Source organism: Cebus imitator, unplaced genomic scaffold, assembly GCF_001604975.1.
Source record: "Cebus imitator isolate Cc_AM_T3 unplaced genomic scaffold, Cebus_imitator-1.0 Scaffold222, whole genome shotgun sequence".
Classification (NCBI taxonomy): Eukaryota; Metazoa; Chordata; class Mammalia; order Primates; family Cebidae; genus Cebus; species Cebus imitator.
The window spans coordinates 1,292,748-1,310,841 of NW_016107537.1; the positions used below are offsets into that span (position 1 = coordinate 1,292,748).

An 18,094-nucleotide genomic window follows, 5' to 3' on the forward strand; every position below is an offset into this window, starting at 1 on the left:
ACTCCACCTCAAAAAAAAAAAAAAAAAAAAAAGGAATGATTGAATGATTTTTTTAATGGGTACAGAGTTTCCATTTGTGACAGTGAGAAAGTTCTGAAGATGGTGATGACTGCACAACAACATGAATGTACTTAATACCACGGAACTATACACTTGATCAAATCTCATACTCTCTGAGCATCAAAATAAGTAGCAACAATACTCACAAAATTAAACAAGCATCTATAAATCTGTGCTAACATAAATAAATGAATAACTAATAGAAAAGAAAGCCCTCTCTTACAGAATAGCAACTAATAGAGATAGAACGAATGATGGTGGGGGGAAAACACCGTGTGGTAACCATCGTAGTAATATTAACTCATCAAAGAACCACCAATGGAATAGTAATTCAGCAGATAATTCATCAACTGCTGGGTGAAAATGTGAAGAAAAGGGGCTCCACATAGCTTTCAACTATCTCTCCACAAGTTACTTGTTACAGAGAAAACAGAAACTATGTGAATTAACCTAAAGAACACAACCTTGAAGGGATCAGTTAACATGACCCGTAATCGGACAAATCAACGCCATGTGCTTCCTGAGAATGTGAATCTCATCATGAGGAAGCAAAACATAAACCTAAATTACAGGAGAGCTGTAATATTGTGAAGTATCTATTTGGTCTTCCACTCTGTTTCCTGGCACACAATTCCTAAAATCCTTACACTTTGCAAAGTGATGTCTTTTTGCATGCTATTCAGATGACAAAAATCACTTGAAACGGATGGATCACTTGAGGTCAGGAGACCAGCCTGTCCCAGATGGTGAAACCCCGCCTCCACTAAGTATACAAAATATTAGCCAGACATAGTGGTACGCACGTGTAGTCTCAGCTACTCAGGAAACTGAACCACAAGACTCTGACTCAAAAAACTGAAACAAAAGACTGGTGGTTGGCAGCATCTCGGTGGCTTCAGGATGGGGTTGGTTACCAGAAAGACCAAGCCAGGATTAGAGGATTGGGACTTTCGGCCTTACCGTCAACCTCCAAGAAGGGGATAGCGGCTGGGGGTTAAGCTAATCACCAATGGCCAAGGATTCCATCAGTCATCCTATGTAATAAAGCCTCCGTAACAACCCAAAGGACTGGGTCAGGGAGTTGCCAGGGTGGCCAGGCATGGTAGTGCAGTCCTGTGGTCAGGCAGCTTGGCAGCCTGAGGTAGGAGGATCACTTAAGCCTGGGACATCAAGACTGCAGTGAACTGTGATTGTGCCACTGCACTCTAGCCTAGGCAACAGAATGAGACCCATCTCTTAAGAAAAAAAAAAAAAGAAAAGAAAAAAAGAGAACATTACTGAGACAACTGGTGGAATCTGAGTGTCAACTATGGATCCCAACCATATGACCTTCTCCGATTTTCAGAAACATACTGTGGTTATTGAAGAGAAAAGTCCTTGTTCTTAGAAAAAATACACTAAAATCTTTATGGAAAACGGGACAATGTCTGAATACTGCTCTCAGATAGCTCAAAAGAAAAAAATTATAAAGAGCATACAGAAGATAAACCATGTGGGGCAAAGCATAGTAACTGGTGGATTTGGGTAATGTGTACATAGGAGGGTCCCATGTACTGATCAAACATCTTTGCTCTAAGTGTAAAATTCTATCGAATGAGCCACACAGTTCCACTTTTAAGAATATACTCAAAAGAATTAAAAGCACAAGGACTTAAATAGATATTTGTACACTCATGTTCACAGCAGTGTTATTTGCAATGACCAAAAGGTAGAAACAACCCAAGTGACCAACAGAGCACTGAAACTAAAACTAAAATTTAGCTTAAACATTTTTTTTTTTTTTTTTTTGAGACGGAGTTTCGCTCTTGTTACCCAGGCCGGAGTGCAATGGCGCGATCTCGGCTCACCGCAACCTCCGCCTCCTGGGTTCAGGCAATTCTCCTGCCTCAGCCTCCTGAGTAGCTGGGATTACAGGCACGCGCCACCATGCCCAGCTAATTTTTTGTAGTTTTAGTAGAGACGGGGTTTCACCGTGTTGACCAGGATGGTCTCGATCTCTTGACCTCGTGATCCACCCGCCTCGGCCTCCCAAAGTGCTGGGATTACAGGCTTGAGCCACCGCGCCCGGCTAAACATTTTTTTAAAATAACACAGAACAGAATATAAACCACAAACCCACCATGTTGCCAAAGGACAATTCTTTCAATGGCCATTATCAAAACAATAAATACTTGTCACTAGGTGGAAATCCCAAAGATAAGTTATTCAAAGAATGTCATTCTACTTTTTAAAGATATATTTTCAAAACCTAGGAGGCAATGGAGTGTAACTTCTACTTTGCGTATTTTGAATATTATGGAAATATCTGTATTTTGAGATCCCTCAGATGCCACTACTATTAAGGAGGAAAAAGGTTAAAATTAGTTAGATAAGCAGACTGGGGTGCCTCAATGAAACTACTAAAGAATGTATATGGGTAAATATCTGTCACTGACCCAACCAACGAAACCAGTATAAGGCAAGCCTCTGTCACCAGAGGGAATGCACAGCCATTTTGGACATTCTGACCCCTGACCACCTGATCACTCTAGACTGCCCAAGGGTTAACCCCAAAACTAGAAAAGAACTGAAAACCTAAGGTCAAGGGATAGGACAATTCACAAAGCTCAAGCCCACCTTAAAATGACGAAGAGAATCTGCGATGCCCGGAGCAAGCTCCTTATCCACCCAGCCAACCATGACGCCGTCCAGCAGGACAGGGTAGCACTCACTGTACGGTCGGTGGGGAGCTCCATCAACAGGAGTGACCCCTGGTAAAGGGAACAAACAGCACAATCACATTAGAATGCTTTATCCAACATTCCAGATTCCCTCCAGATGGGGTCAACAGCTGCTGGATCAGTTCAGATATCAAATTATCCTTGTCTCTAAAACAGGTACAGGCATTATTTCTTTTAATTGCACTTCAAAGATATTTCAAGCGGGCTTATCAATGCCACTTTTCCAACAGCATGTGTTCCCTTTGTTTCTTTGTGTTGGCACTTTGGTAATTCTTGCAGTATTTCAAATATTTTTATTATTATTATACCTGTAATGGTGATCTGTGATTAATGATCTCTGATGTTACTACTGTATTTGTAGATGTGGTAGAAATATCAAGACAAGGACAGATGCAGTGGCTCATGTCTATAATCCCAGCACTTTGGAAGGCTGAGGCAGGCGGATTATGAGGTCAAGAGACTGAGACTGAATTGCTGCAAGCCCATAACCAAACTGAACAGGTGAGGAATTGTTTCTTATAGAATAAGCAAAGAAAATGCTTTTTTTTTTGGTTGTTGTTCTGTTTTTGAGACAAGGTCTTCCTCTGTTGCTCAGGCTGCAGTGCAGTGGCATGATCATGGCTCACTGCAACCTCAACCTCCTGAGCTCAAGCAGTCCTCCCACCTCAGCCTCCCGAGTAGCTGGCAGGTGTGTGCCACCACACTTGGCTAATTTTTAATTTTTTTTTTTTTTTGTAGAGACAGCATCTCCCTATGTTGCCTAGGCTGGTCTTGAACTCCTGGGCTCAAGCAATCCTCTCACCTTGGCCTCCCAAAGTGCTGGAATTACAGGCCTGAGCCACTGTACCCAGCAGAAAATGGTTTCCTGAAATGGGATCTCAAGAAATGAGAAGATGCTGTGAACACTGTTGAAATGACAATGAAGGATTCAGACCGGTGTGGGAGAGGGGCACAAAATAAAAAAAATTTTTTTAAAGGATTTAGATTATTCCATAAGCTTTGTTGATAAAACAGAGGTAGGGTTTGAGGGGACTCACTGCAACTTGGAAATAATCTGTTCTGTGGGTAAAATGCTATTAAACAGCATCCCATGCTACAGAGAAATCTTTTGTGAAAGGAAGACTCAATTGGTGTGGCAAACTTCTTTATTTTAAGAAATTGTCACCACGCACAGTGGCTCACGCCTGTAATCTCAGCACTTTGGAAAGCTGAGGCAGGTGGATCACCAGAGGTCAGGAGTTCGAGACCGGCCTGGCCAACATGGTGAAACCCCCGTCTCTACTAAAAATACAAAAAATTAGCTGGGTGAGATGCTGGGTGTCTGTAATCCAAGCTACTCAGGAGGCTGAGGCAGGAGAATTGCTTGAACCCGGGAGGCAGAGGTTGCAGTGAATTGGGATCATGCCACTGCACTCTAGCCTGGGCGACAAGGGTGAAATTCCATCTCAAAAAAAGTAAAAAAAAAAAGAAGTTGTCACAAGCCATCTTAACCTTCAGCAACCATCACCTTGATCAGTCAGCAGCCAGTAATCCTAAAGAAGACCTTCCACCAGAAAAAAGATTACAACTTACTGAAGGCTCGGATGATTTAATATTTTTTTTTTTTTTTAGCAATAAAGTATTCTTAAAATTGAAATATTTACATTTTTTTAAAAAGACATAATGCTATTGCACACTTAACAGACTACAGCATAGTGTAAACATAACTTTTATATGCACTGGGAAACAAAGATACTCATATGACTCATTTTACTGCAGTGCTCTGGAACCAAACCTGCAGTATCTCCGGGGTAAGCCTGAAGGATTTGCTGAAGTTTAAATCACTTCAGCAAGGACACACAGGAAACTAGCAACTCTGTCCTCAGCAGAGTAGTAAGGGGACAGGGGCCTAAGGGAGGGAGCATTTCACTGCATATCTTTTTAATATTTTGATTTCTAAGCCATGTAAATGCATTAACCCGCAAAATGTAATTACAGTTGATCCTACAATTGATCCTCTGCTGATCTGCCTGTCTCGGTCTTCCAAAGTGCTGGGATTACAGGTGTGAGCCATTGCGCCTGATGACAATTTCTTAAAATAAAACAAAGAAGTTTGTCACATCAATTGAGCCTTCCTTCCAAGAAAGATTTCTCTGTAGCATGTGATGCTGTGCACATTTGCCTACTTGCTACATTATATCTATAACCACAAAATTCAAACTAGGGATGCTTTCAAAGTCATTCCAGGACATGCAGCAAAAAGATTTGAGTCCCTGATGTGAATGCTTCCCACAGCTGAAGTCAAACAAGACGATGCCATGCCGTCTTGTCAGCTGATGCTGTATATAAGCATCCTTTGCTCAGTCTGATCAGTGGCACGTTTTTAGCATTTGTGCCCTTTTTGTTGCTGTGATTTCAATGTTTTAATAATAGCCTCCAGGCCAGGCATGGTGGTTCACACCTGTAATCCCAGCACTTTTGGAGGCCAAGGCAGAAGGAATGCTTGAAGCCAGGAGTTTGAGACCAGCCTGGATAACACAGCAAGACCTCATCTCTACGAAAAAAAAAAAAAAAAAAAAGATTGCCTCCAAGCGCAGCACTGAAGTACTGCATAGCATTCACATATGCAAAAAGGCTGTGATGTGCATAACAGAAAAAAATGTGTGTTAGATAAGCTTACAGTTACAGTGCTGTGGGCTGAGAATTCAGTGTTACCACACGAACAATATATATTTTCAAAGGGTGTCTTCCAACAGAAACACACAAAAAACAAGGCTACATATTGATCAGCTGACAAAAATGTAACCAGAGGCTCTCAGGAACCTAACTCTGTACTTCCCCTAGGCACAGTGGTTCAATTCACTGATGACTTTAAAGATGACAAGTACTACAAATAATAATCACCTGAAATTAAGTAAAAAAAAGGAATACTCTTCCATGAACCATAAATGCATTCTGAAGACATCAAGTGTTTGTTAGAGTGTCACAGGGTGTCCACTTCGGGTTTCATCTGTCATCCCAATGTGAACAACTCTATCAAAAGTTAGGTAGCAGTTCTGTCTTCTCCAGCACCAGGGCAAAAATCCCTCCCCCATCTCTTTTTTCTGCAGCTGGATATATTTTCTACTGCTCCATTTTATTTTTTTCTCCTTTCTACCCTCTCCTGGACTTTGACATTTTTAATCACCAGTAACAAAATTCTTTTCCTCGTAGAGGATAACCCTTCAAATTACACTGATTACATCTTCTAAATCCTTAGTATTTCTTGATTACTTTCTGTGGGGCCCTCTTCTTACAGGCCACTCTCACTCTCTCTCTTTTTTTTTTTCACAGAGTCTCACTCCTGAATTTTTAGTAGTGATGGGGTTTTGCCATGTTGGCCAAGCTGATCTCAAACATTTGACCTCAAGTGATCTGCCCACCTTGATCTCCCAAAGTGGTGGGATTACAGGCGTGAGCCACCATACCTGGCCAGGCCACTCTAATTGGAAGAGTACTTTTAAAGCAGAACTTTCTTGAGTCAATGCCCTTCTAGTTGCTTGAGAATACCTATCACCTGATCCCCCTGAACTGGAAGTTTTACTGTATAAATATTAATCCCACTGGAGACCCTGTCCACAGATCACCAAAGACAGAACATTTCTAGTCTCTAAATCACAAATGCGGAACCCTAGGACTAGAAGACTGCAGAGAAGGCTGACATCTTTAAGTATGAAGGTAAATTCAAATCAAGCATCAGGCCAAGGATTAGATAGCTTTCTAGCCAAAGCAGAGACACAGACAACAGCTATAAGGTTATCAGAAAAAAAGGTTATCTATCTGATGACATCAGGGTAGACTGGAAAACCTCTTTTTAAACAGTCCTCCTGCAAACCAACACTGTTTTCTACTTACAAATGCAAAGATCCAACATGAGACGCAAGGAGAATGAGCCAAAAAACTACTCAATAGCTTCTATACTTCCAACATTAACGTCAAGTCTTTTTTCAAACACTTTGGCATCATTCTTACTGATCTTTTTTTTTTTTTTTGAGATGGGGTCTCGCTCTGTTGCCCAGGCTGGAGTGCAGTGGCGTGATCTCAGCTCACTGCAACGTCTGCCTCCCGGGTTCACGCCAATTCTCTGCCTCAGCCTCCTGGGCAGCTCGGCTTACAGGTGTCCATCACCACGCCCAGCTAATTTTTGTATTTTTAGTAGAGATGGGGTTTCATCATCTTGGCTAGGCTGGTTTTGAATTCCTGACTTCATGATCCACCCACCTTGGCCTCCCAAAGTGCTCCATCTCAAAAAAATGAGACCGCATCCAGCCTCATTTATTTTTTATTTTGGAGACGGGGTCTCACTTTGTCACCCAGGTTGAAGTGCAGCAGCAGCAGGAGAATCACAGCTCACTGCAGCCTCAAACCCCTGGACTCAAGTGATCCTCACTTCCATTATCTTTTCTGTTGTTGTTGAAAGAAAACACCCCACACCTATAACACTTAGTTTCTCCTGTTTTCACTTTCAAAGAACGCATTCAGCCTTCTATAGAGGATCCAAGAAAGCAGCCCAACTCCTACACAGAAGAGTAAAAAAGAATTCTTAAAGTCTCTCCAAAAGCTGCACAACTTAACAGGTTAAAAACCACATAACCAAATAAGATGTTTATCGCTGTACACTACATACCCAAGTTGCAGAGTAAAGCTGGAATAGATGTCGTATACACAAACTGTGTGACAACCTCACATACGGCAGTTAGGTGGTTCATCAGGCCACAGGGCTCCCCGTCTGGGGTGTGCACGGGACAAAGGAAGCCCCAAGACTCTGGCAGCAGTCTGCGTACCGTGGTGGTCCTCATCTTGGCAAAATCAGACCCTCTGTGCACGCAGCGGAAATGGGAGAGATAGCGTATGAAGTTCAGCTTGTCAGCCACAACACAAAGTCCAGATTCTTGTAGGAGGCCAAGACCTTAATAAAACAGAAGTCACTAAAAATGGGCCAAACTTTTAAAAAATGGAAATTTTTGAGTCTTTATGATGACAAAACCTCAGAGCATTCTACAGATCACAGAATGAGTTATTATGACATTTATTCTCCTAGCTCTGATGAGTGGAAGAGTTCACACAAAAAAATATGTAAAATAATCCCCAGATTTCACAAACTATATTAGCCCCAATTAGTTCCCCAACTCCTCTACTACTTCTGAGCCTCCTTTGTGGGAGAACGTTAAATGAGTTAATAAAATAGCAAGTAATTAAACTCATCTGAGAGGGTCAGAAAATACACAAGCAACTGAGCAGGCCAATGAAAGAATCAGCATCAGTAACATAGGTTTAAAAAAAAAAAAAAAAAAAAAAAAAAACATGCCGGGCACAGTGGCTCACGCTATAATCCCAGCACTTTGGGAGGCCGAGGTGGGCAGTTCACCTGAGCTCAAGAGGTCCAGACAAGCCTCAGCAGCATAGCAAAACCCCGTCTCTACAAAAAATACAAAAATTAGCCAGGGTACGGTGGCTTATGCCTGTAGTCACAGTTGCTCATGGGGCTGAGGTGGGAGGATCACCTGAGCCTAGGAGGTCAAGGCTGCAGTGAGCCATGATCCTGCCACTGCACTCTAGACTGGGTGACAGAGTGAGACCCTGACTCAAAAACGAAAAGAAAAAAACATTTCTGGATTCCCAATTACCACTTTTAAAGTTTCTAGGGTCATTCTCTTTTTTGTTGAGACAAGGTCTTGCTCTGTCATCAGGATGGAGTGTAGTGGTGCAATCATAGCTCACTGCAGCCTTGACCTCCTAGGCTCAAGTGACCCTCCTACCTTGGCCTCCCAAAGTGTTGGGATTACAGGCATGAGCTACCGCACCTGGCCCCTCAGGTCACTCTGAAGCAAGGCAACTGGTTTAGAGATGGGAATGTACAGTAACCCATCCAGAATTCCTAAGAGGTAAGCCTTCCTCAGAGGTCTAAGTAGTCTTTTGTTATCTAGAAGGAGGCAGAGGGGATGTATTTGGTTATCTGAATTAAATTTTAGCTACACGGACACCTTGTCTAAAGCCCTTCAGACTGATAGCTGTCAAAGTCATAGTTGAGAGAAATTATTTTTTTTAAGTTTGCTTTTAAAAAGAAACTCCTAGGGACAGGCAAATCTACATTAAGCAAACAATTTAAAAAACATAACTAAAACGATCTATTTAATTTTACCTGTTTTAGAACGCAGATTCCCTGTAGCAAGAAGGTATTCAAATGGTTTTGTAAGGTCTAGTCCCATAGTAAAAATCTTCATCAAATTGTCAGTGTTCATGGACACATTGGTCTTCTGAGCCTTCTTATCAAAAGCTATTTTAATAGACACTAACCAACCTTCCAGTTTTTCCTGAAATAAGAAAAAACATTTAATAAAAACTTATTTTAGAAACTTTAATATAAAGTAGTATGTGAGCTAGGTGTGGTGGTCACACCTATAGTCCCAGAACTGGGTGGATTGCTTGACACCAAGAGAACATGAAACTGGGCAAAATGGTGAAACAAAACCCCATCTCTACAAACAATTTAAAAATTAGGGAGAAGGGAGTGGGTAAGGGGGTGGGGCATGCCTGTAGTTCCAACTATTTGGGTGGCTGAGGCAGAAGGATCGCTGGAGTCCAGGAGTCTAAGGCTTCAGCGAGCCATGATTGTGCCATTGCACTCCAGCCTGGGAAACAGGGTAAGACCCTATCTCAATAAAATAAAATAGTATGTGTTGTAATTATCACAAACTTCATATTTATTCCCGTGTAATCTATACAACCTTTAACAAAAAGGTCCACTAAAATACACTGGATATGAAAAACATCAAAACCAAAAACCTGAAAGGGTTTTGCAGGTGCAGAAAGGATAGCTCTTCAATGTCACACACTCCTTCACCTGTTATACTTGTTATACACCCAAAACCAATCACGTGAACACAGCGCATCTTAATCTATGCTGCCAACACTCAGTGAAATGGCTAAAGAAGGCTGCAATTCCAAAATTACAGCTAGATTGGAGGAACAAGTTCTGGTATTCTGAATCACTGTAGGTTGAATACAGTTAATTATATTTGTTGTATATTTTCTCACTGCAGCCTCAACCTCCTGGGTTCAAGGGCTCCTCCTGCCTCAACCTCCCAAGTAGGTGGGACCATAGGCCACCATGTCTGGCTAATTTTTAAATTTTTTTGTAGAGATGGGGGTCTCACTTTGTTGCCCAGACTGGTCGCAAACTCCTGGGCTCAAGCAATCCTCTTACCTTGGCTTCCAAAGTGCTGGGATTACAGCCATGAACCACCACACCCAGCCCTATTGTATATTTTCCAAAAGCTAGAAGAGGGGATTTTGAATGTTCACAACACAAAAATATGATGTATGTTTGACGTGGAATGTGTTAATTACTCTTATTTGATCATTATACATTATTTACATATATGGAAATATACCCCATAAATATGTACAATTATTACATGTCAACTAAAAATAAAAGAAAAAAAGACTATACACCACCAGCACTTCCTATGGGGAGGTTCAGAAATCACTGAAAATGCCTAAAAGAATGTTTGAAATAGGTTCTCTCCTATTATCTGATATTTGGAAGAAAACCTGGAAGATGTACATAAGTCACTTGATCACTGAATACCTTTTTCTGCAGGCCCCCGAGTCAACACATTAGCCATTGATTAGTGATAATCCACCTGTTTACTCATGTTTGAACACTCACACTTGAAGACCTAACTATTCTTCCAGGAGACAGCACTGGAAGTGCCACATTTCATTTCTGTATATTCTCTGGCACTGACACTGCACTTAGTATCACTGTGATGCAGTGATATTAAATTTTCAGTACTTTGAAGGAATAAATTTTGGAAAGGTGTGGGAAGAAGGAATACATTTATAAAATGTTATAAAGAATCTTACAACTGACTACACACTAGTAGGATTTGTAAGTAGACTGCTAAAAGTCTGTAACATACAGGTAAGCGAATTACCAGAGAATGAAGAAAGCTGTTAGCTCACCCAACAAGGGTGTCAGCGTAGGTTTGGTCTTATCAAGTGAACTTAGAGGATCAAGTTTAAATGGAAGAGCCTGGCATTGCTGCTCCACCTCTGCTGGCTGCTGTTTAGATTCCTTTCTTGAGCCTACATCTTCCTGTGTCATAAACATTTTTATCAGGTATACACTGAACACTTCAGTTTCACGGTCAACATCGAATCAGAAGCCCTGGATCTTGACAACTGATTTATCTGTGTTCTGCCTTTTTTCATAACTATGTCTACTTCCTTATTTGGGTTTAAAATCAAAACCGGAAAAGCTAACTCAAGTGTTTTATGGTTTACCTACAAATAATACAGAAAATATGGTTGCCGTTTTTCAATTTTATATTGCTTATTTCAATGTAAATAAAATATGAATTTTTAAGAGTCTATAATTCATCTTATGTCATGATCATGTATCTTCTGAAGATTGTTTTCATGGTCCAAACTCAAAGGTTTAAAAGCTTTAACATAGCTGGTAAGGAAATCAGATACTGAGCAATGAATTCTCTGAAAAAGCCCCAATTTCCCTTCCCTTTGTTTCTACCGTTCCTGAAACAGGTCACCTTAGTAATGCCTTGCTACAGAAGATTCATTTCTTTTCTTTTTTGAGACAAGGTCTTGCTCTGTCACTTAGGCTGGAGTATACTGGCGTGATCATGGCACAATGTAGCCTCTGTTGCCTGGGCTCAAGCAATCCTCTTACCTCAGCCTGCTGAGTAGCTGGGACCACAGGCATGGCCCACCAGGCCTGGCTAATTCTTAAAAAAATTATCTGTAGAGACAAGAGTTTGTCTCTGGGCTATTTGCCCAGGTTGGTCTCAAACTCCTGGGCTCAAGTGATCCTCCCATGTTGACCTCCCAAAGTGCAGGGATTATAGGTGTAAGCCACTGCATCAGATATTTTTTTCTTTTTGAGATAAAGTCTTGCTCTGTCGCCCAGGCTAGAGTGCTGTGACATGATCATACCTTATTGCAGGCTTGACCTCCAGGGCTCAGGGATCCTCCCACCTCAGCATCCCAAGTAGCTGCGACCACAGTCACGTACCACCATGACCAGCTAACAGCTTTTTCTGGAAACAGTCTTGCTCTGTCGCCCATGCTGGAGTGCAGTCGCATGATCTCAGCTCACAGTAACCTCTGCCTCCCAGGCTCAAGAAATTCTCCTGCCTCAGCTTCCTGAGTAGCTGGGATTGCAGGCACAAGCCACCCCAACCAGCTAATTTTTATATTTTTTGTAGAGACAGGGTTTTGCCACATTGCCCAGGCTAGTCTTGAACTCCTGAGCTCAGGAGATACACCCACCTCGGCATCTCAAAGTGCTGGGATTATAGGCAAGAACCACCATACCCAGCCACTGCCAATAGTTTCATTATTTCTGTAGAGATCTCCCTATGTTGTCCAGGCTGGTCTCAGACTCCTTGGGCTAAAGTTACCTTTCTGCCTTGGCCTCCCAAAGTGCTGGGACTACAGGCACAAGCCACTGTATCCCCGGTCTCATTTTTTTTTCTTTTTTTTTCCTAATTAGGAATTGATGTGAAATGAAGACGCATTTCTAAGTGTGGAATACAATGAGCCCACCGATGCTTCACTTCCAGTAGACAGGAAACGTAAATTAACCTTTATCTGAAAAGTCAATTTAATAATAGATTAAATTAATTAAGAGAAAGCTGCTGCCTGCTTTGAGTATTTGTCAGGAAAATTCTAGGCTGCTAAAATTTTTCAATCTAATTTTATGGACAGAGGAAACAGAAACAAAAATTATTACCTTTTGGGAAGAATGTAAATAAGAATTACTGCCTAGATAAGAAATTAGAAGGCTGGGCACAGTGGCTCATGCCTGTAATCCCAGCACTCTGGGAGGCCAAGGCAGGTGGATCACTTGAGGTCAGGAGTTCGAGACCAGCCTGGCCAACACGGTGAAACCCTGTCTCTATTAAATAAATACAAAAATTAGCTGGGTGTGGTGGCATGCGCCTGTTAATTCCAGATACTTGGCAGGCTGAGGCAGGAGAATCACTTGAACCTGGGAGGTGGAGGGTGCAGTGAGCAGAGATTGTGGCAGCACTCCAACATAGGCAACAGAGCAAGACTCCGTCTTGAAAAAAAGAAAAGAAATCAGAAGCCAGGCATAGTGGCTCACACCTGTAATCCGAGCACTTTGGGAGGCCAAGGCGGACAGATAATCAGAGGTCAGGAGTTCGAGACGAGCCTGGCTGACATGGTGAAACCTTATCTCTACTAAAAATATAAAGAATTGGCCAGGCGCAGTGACTCATGCCTGGATTCCCAGTACTTTGGGAGGCCAAGGCAGGCAGATCACCAGAGGTCAGGAGTTTAAAGCCAGCCTGGCCAACATGATGAAAACCTGTCTCAATTAAAAATACAAAAATTAGCTAGGCTTGGTGGTGCGTGCCTGTAATCCCAGCTACTTGGAAGGCTGAGGTAGGAGAATTGCTTGAATCCAGGAGGCAGAGACAGCAATGAGTACAAATCGCACCACTGAACTCCAGCCTGGGAAATAGTGCGAGACTCCATCTCAAAAACAAAACAAAACAAAACAAAACAGAAAAAAAGAATTAGCTGGGCATGGTGGCAGGTGCCTGTGGTCCCAGCTATTTGGGAGGCTGAGGCAGGAGAATCACTTAAACCTGTGAGGCAGAGGTTTCAATAAGCTAAGATTGTACCACCACACTCCAGCATGAGCAATAGAGCAACACTCCATCTCAAAAAAAATAAATAAATACATAAAAAATGAAAGATTTTTACCTCAGCTCTCTCCATCATCCATAACACTACATTACCCCTTAGATTACATCTTTTGGGGGATAAGATACAAAACATAAAATGCCACTGAATCAATATTCTTATGAAATCATTTTTGTGTCATGCCATCTTTCTCTCTATATACATTTGCAGGCAAATTTCACTCTCACAGTAGTTATGTTCTAGTGAACACTGCAGTAGCACATACAAAACCACTGCTCCTAGGGAGAAATATAGGGCTGGGTTCCTGCAAGTCTCTGGTCATAACATCTGGTCAACGGATCACCGTACAACTTTGTTTAATGCAAGCTTTTGTTGAAAGGCACCTTATTTAATATACCTTGTTAATCCGTTAACACTGAACACTAGACAGCACTTCAGGGCTATGCTTGGGAACCACTATAAACTGCAAAAACTGGCCAAGCGCAGTGGCTCATGTCTGCAATCTTATCACTTTGGGAGGCTGAAATGGGAGGATCACTTGAGTCCAGGAGTTTGAGACCAGCCTTTGCAACACAGTGGGACCTTGTTTCTACAAAAAAATTAAAAATTAGCAGGGTGTGGTGGCACATGTCTATAGTCCCAGCTGCTTGGGAGGCTGAGGTGGGAGGATTTCTTGAGCCTGGGAGGTGAGGCTAAGATCCTGTCTCAAAAAGAAAAGTCACCAATAAAAAGTATGACACTATGAAAAACACAGCACTGAATACACCTCAAAAAAGACTCTCTTTACAGTATGAGCTGAAACACGAAAGCAGTGTTAGCCTGCCATACCTCAGTTGTAACATTTGCCTCGGGAAACACAAATTCTTCACTGCTGTGTCATGTGTGTGAATAATCATGAAAGTACCAAGCAGTGACATCAGGGTTACAAATAAATTTTAGTCAATGAGTGAATTCACACAGAACCTACAAATAATGAGGATCAACCATATGTCTGAATATAGGCCACTTGCTTTTTATCGTTAACACTATGACCAAGATTTGACATGGTCTTTAAAACTATTAAGCAAATTTCCAAACCTGGTGTAAGCTAGGATTTTTGATTTCCCTACTGCTAAATGAATTAACAAAAAGACCACACAAGATGCCAAAACTATAAACTATAAACACGCAGAAAACAGTACTGCTGGACAGTCACACCATTCCACAAGTGGTACCACAGGCCAAGGGTGGATGCGGTATACATTTACCTTCAGAAACGTAAGGAAGAGCTGACCCGGTGTAAGGACTTCTTGGTTCACTAAACTATCAGGATTGTCCTCCATGCACTCTCCTTTGGCTAAAGCAAAGAGCTTTCGTGTCATGAGACAAAGCATATAAAACTTTTCAGTATTGGATTTCAAGTGGATACAGATGCACTGGCTGTCAAAATAGAAAAAAAAAAAAAAAGTTTAAAACAATCTAGTTGGTAATGCTACTTAATGCTCTATTAACCAAGATCCCTAATTCATGCTTACTTAACTTTAATTAAATAAAATTAAGCATTCAGTTTTTGACCTGCACTGGCCACATTTGAAGTACTCATCATGTGGCGTGTGTCTACGTACTGGACAGCACTGGTATGGAGCTGGCTCCTTTAGTAATTATACAGTGGTTATATAAGACAAAGTCCTTGCTTTGAAGAAATAGAGACACAAGGCCTGCAACCTTCAAACAGTACAGAAAGAAAAATGTACATCTGTTTACACAGCAAGTAAAAAAGCAAATGTAAATTAATGAAATGTTCACAATTTGTGAATATAAGAGTCCAAAGTACTATTTGGACATTATCCTGGAAGTCAGAAATGATTTCAAAATAAAAGTTAAAAAGGACAATAAAATAAAACACGACTACTAAAAAAATAAAGGTGAGAACAGCCACAAAAACAAAGGCAGCCCCCAGCTAGCAAGGAGCAGAATTCTACCACAAGATCCATTCTCATTCCCAGATGACTCACCCACCCAAACTGCAATGAATACAAAGAACCACTGACAGCCCTCTGCCCCTTCAAAAACAGTTCAGGCAAAGCACACATACTTAAACAGGAACTCCGCAGCTTGCTCATTTGGGTACCAGTCAGGAACACTGAGCTTTACTCTGAAGCATTCACCTAGATAGTTAAGGACCTGTTTTTGTGTGGAACAACCCTCTTCCATTACAATCCTTAACATCTGAGAAACAGAGTTTCTAAAGAAAGAATCATCCTCTTTTCCTTTGATGAGCTCCTGAAAGATCTGATAATCAGAAAAGCTGACAAGTGCCTAGAATAGAAAATAAAAGGTTTTCTTTTTAATTTCTCACTAATAACTAAAATATTTCATCTATTCAGTAACAATTATCTTCTCTTTCTTAATACCCAAGGAAATTAGCACTCTGCTAATGCTGAACCAAAGTAAACTCTAAAATAAAGCATTCTTTGTATGATAGCCAGACAGTAATATGGCCTCCAGGGTCTTCACCTCTTGGTGTTCATAAACATGTGTAGTTTCCTCCCATGCTGAATCAAGGCTGGACTGCTTGACCAAGAGAATGTGGTAGAAAAGATGATGGGAGACTCCCAGGGCTAGGTCACAAAGGGCACTGCAGCTTTTGCCTTCTGCATCTTCTGCTCTCTGTTCTCTCAGCTAACTATGTGGAGGAAGACGGCTGCCTCAAACAGCCTACAGAAAGGGCCATGTAGACAGCAACCCCATGAGGAGACCACCTGCCAACAACTAGCACTGATTTGCCAACCATGTGAGTGAGCCACCTTGGAAGTCCTCAAAATGACTGCAGTCCTGTCTGACATCTCAATGCAATCTCCTGAGACCCCGGGCCACAAATGTCCAGCCAAAGCACTCTCAAACTCCTGACCCACAGAAACTGTGAGACAGAAATGTTTATTGATGTTTTAAGCTATTGAATTTTGAGGTAATTTGTTTCGGAGCAGTAGATAACTAGTATATTATTTTAATAAGGAGAATACATCCAATCTGCACAGGATACTACCTTCGATGAATCCTTCATAACAAAAGAATGCATTAAGTCATACCTTAAGTGCAAATCCCAAAGGAAGAAAAAACAGTTCTTTCCGGTAAATAAAGTTCAACATAACAGTGCCATTTTCCAAGTAGTGGAGGTTCATATTGACAGCAGAATGTTCTTCTCTCACACAGTGCATTGAAACTCCTATTGAACCAAAGAACAAAAAAATCAGAAACTCAGTGATTCTATAATTGCGTCAATCATTTTTTTCTGAACAATCTTACCCCCTTAGACACAATTAAAGCCAAATTATTAAGTTTAGCCAAGAATGGCAATCAAAAATGTTTCTAAAACTTAGCAAATGTCTTCTTCATGCAAAATCTACCCAGACTGTGAAACACTAATGTAAAATAACTGAAGCTATGAATTTAAGCAAACTTCAAAGTTTTCCTCCAGGACAGAGTCCACATCGTTTAGCACTTTATATCCCTCTTAAACTGTGGAGTCTGGTCAAGACATGGTGTTTGATCTAATAGTGCCAATGGAGAAAAGCAGAATTTTAGATTTTAAGTTTATTTCAGTTTCAGGCAAAGACTGCTAAGACACACCACTATCAACTCAGGCAAAAGAAAATGACTAGACATTCTGACATGCTCTTTTTCTAGGTACAGTATGTATGACTACAATTAAAATCTGATTTTTAGTTCAAATATCAGGACAAATTGTTTAACTTTCAAGGCAGCTCAAGAATGCAACATGCTATCTTAGGCACTGTCACAAAGACTGCTCAAACAGAGGCCAGGTGGCTGTCAGATAGAGACCCTGAGGGGTGTGCCACAGTAGCCTGAACCTGAAGACATCCAAGACCCACACCCACCTATGGCCAAGCCAGATTAGCTTTCATCTTCGTAAGCAATAACAAAAATACACATGCTCTTTCAGTTTGCACAGGTAAAACATAATAGAAAGCAGTTTTTCCATTGTGAAATATTTGTAATTTTTAAAATGCTTACAATTGATAAAAATCATATATATTCAAAGTGGACAATACCTTGAATATACATATACATGTAATGATTTCCACAATCAAACTGATGAAAACATCAATCACCACCCATAGTTATCATTTGTATGTATGCATGCGTGTGGTTGAGACACCTAAAATTTACTCATCAAATTTTAAGTAAGCAATACAGTATCACTATCGTCACCAAGCTGTACATCAGATCCCCAGAACTTACTCGTCTTGTAACCGCAAGTCTGTATCCTCTGACTAACATCTCTCCATTTCTTCTTCCATTCCCATTATGAAAACTTAACACAGGAATACTCAATAGAAAAAAACAAAAAAACAAAAAACAAAAGAAAGCCCAGGCATGGTGGCTCACACATGTAATCTCAGCACTTTGGCAGGCTGAGGCAGAAGGACTGCTTGAGCCCAAGAGTTCGAGATCAGCCTGGCAACATGGTGAAACTCCATCTCTACAAAATGAGCCAGGGATGGTGGCACGTGCCTGTGGTTCCAGCTACTTGGAAGGCTGGGGTGGGGGGATCACCTGAGCCTGTGAAGGTCAAGGCCATGGCGAGTTGTGATCATACC

General features: G+C 41.3%; 1 protein-coding gene across 3 annotated transcripts in view; it reads right to left on the reverse strand.

Annotated features, from left to right (window-relative positions):
* The window catches only part of POLR1B (RNA polymerase I subunit B), a 39,000-nt gene that overhangs the window by 10,779 nt on the left and 10,127 nt on the right, over positions 1–18,094 (reverse strand). The window contains exons 1-7 of one of the 3 annotated variants that reach the window (XM_037727190.1): positions 17,736–17,825; positions 16,562–16,698; positions 15,568–15,791; positions 14,741–14,912; positions 8,941–9,112; positions 7,426–7,707; positions 2,677–2,810 (exon numbers count right to left, since the gene is read on the reverse strand). In XM_037727190.1, coding sequence (XP_037583118.1) covers positions 2,677–2,810; positions 7,426–7,707; positions 8,941–9,112; positions 14,741–14,912; positions 15,568–15,791; positions 16,562–16,690 — 1,113 coding nt within the window. In that variant the 5' untranslated portion in view covers positions 16,691–16,698; positions 17,736–17,825. Of the gene's footprint in view, positions 1–2,676; positions 2,811–7,425; positions 7,708–8,940; positions 9,113–14,740; positions 14,913–15,567; positions 15,792–16,561; positions 16,699–17,735; positions 17,826–18,094 lie in introns of those variants that run through there. The other 2 variants (XM_017549814.2, XM_037727188.1) reach the window with 2 other exon arrangements.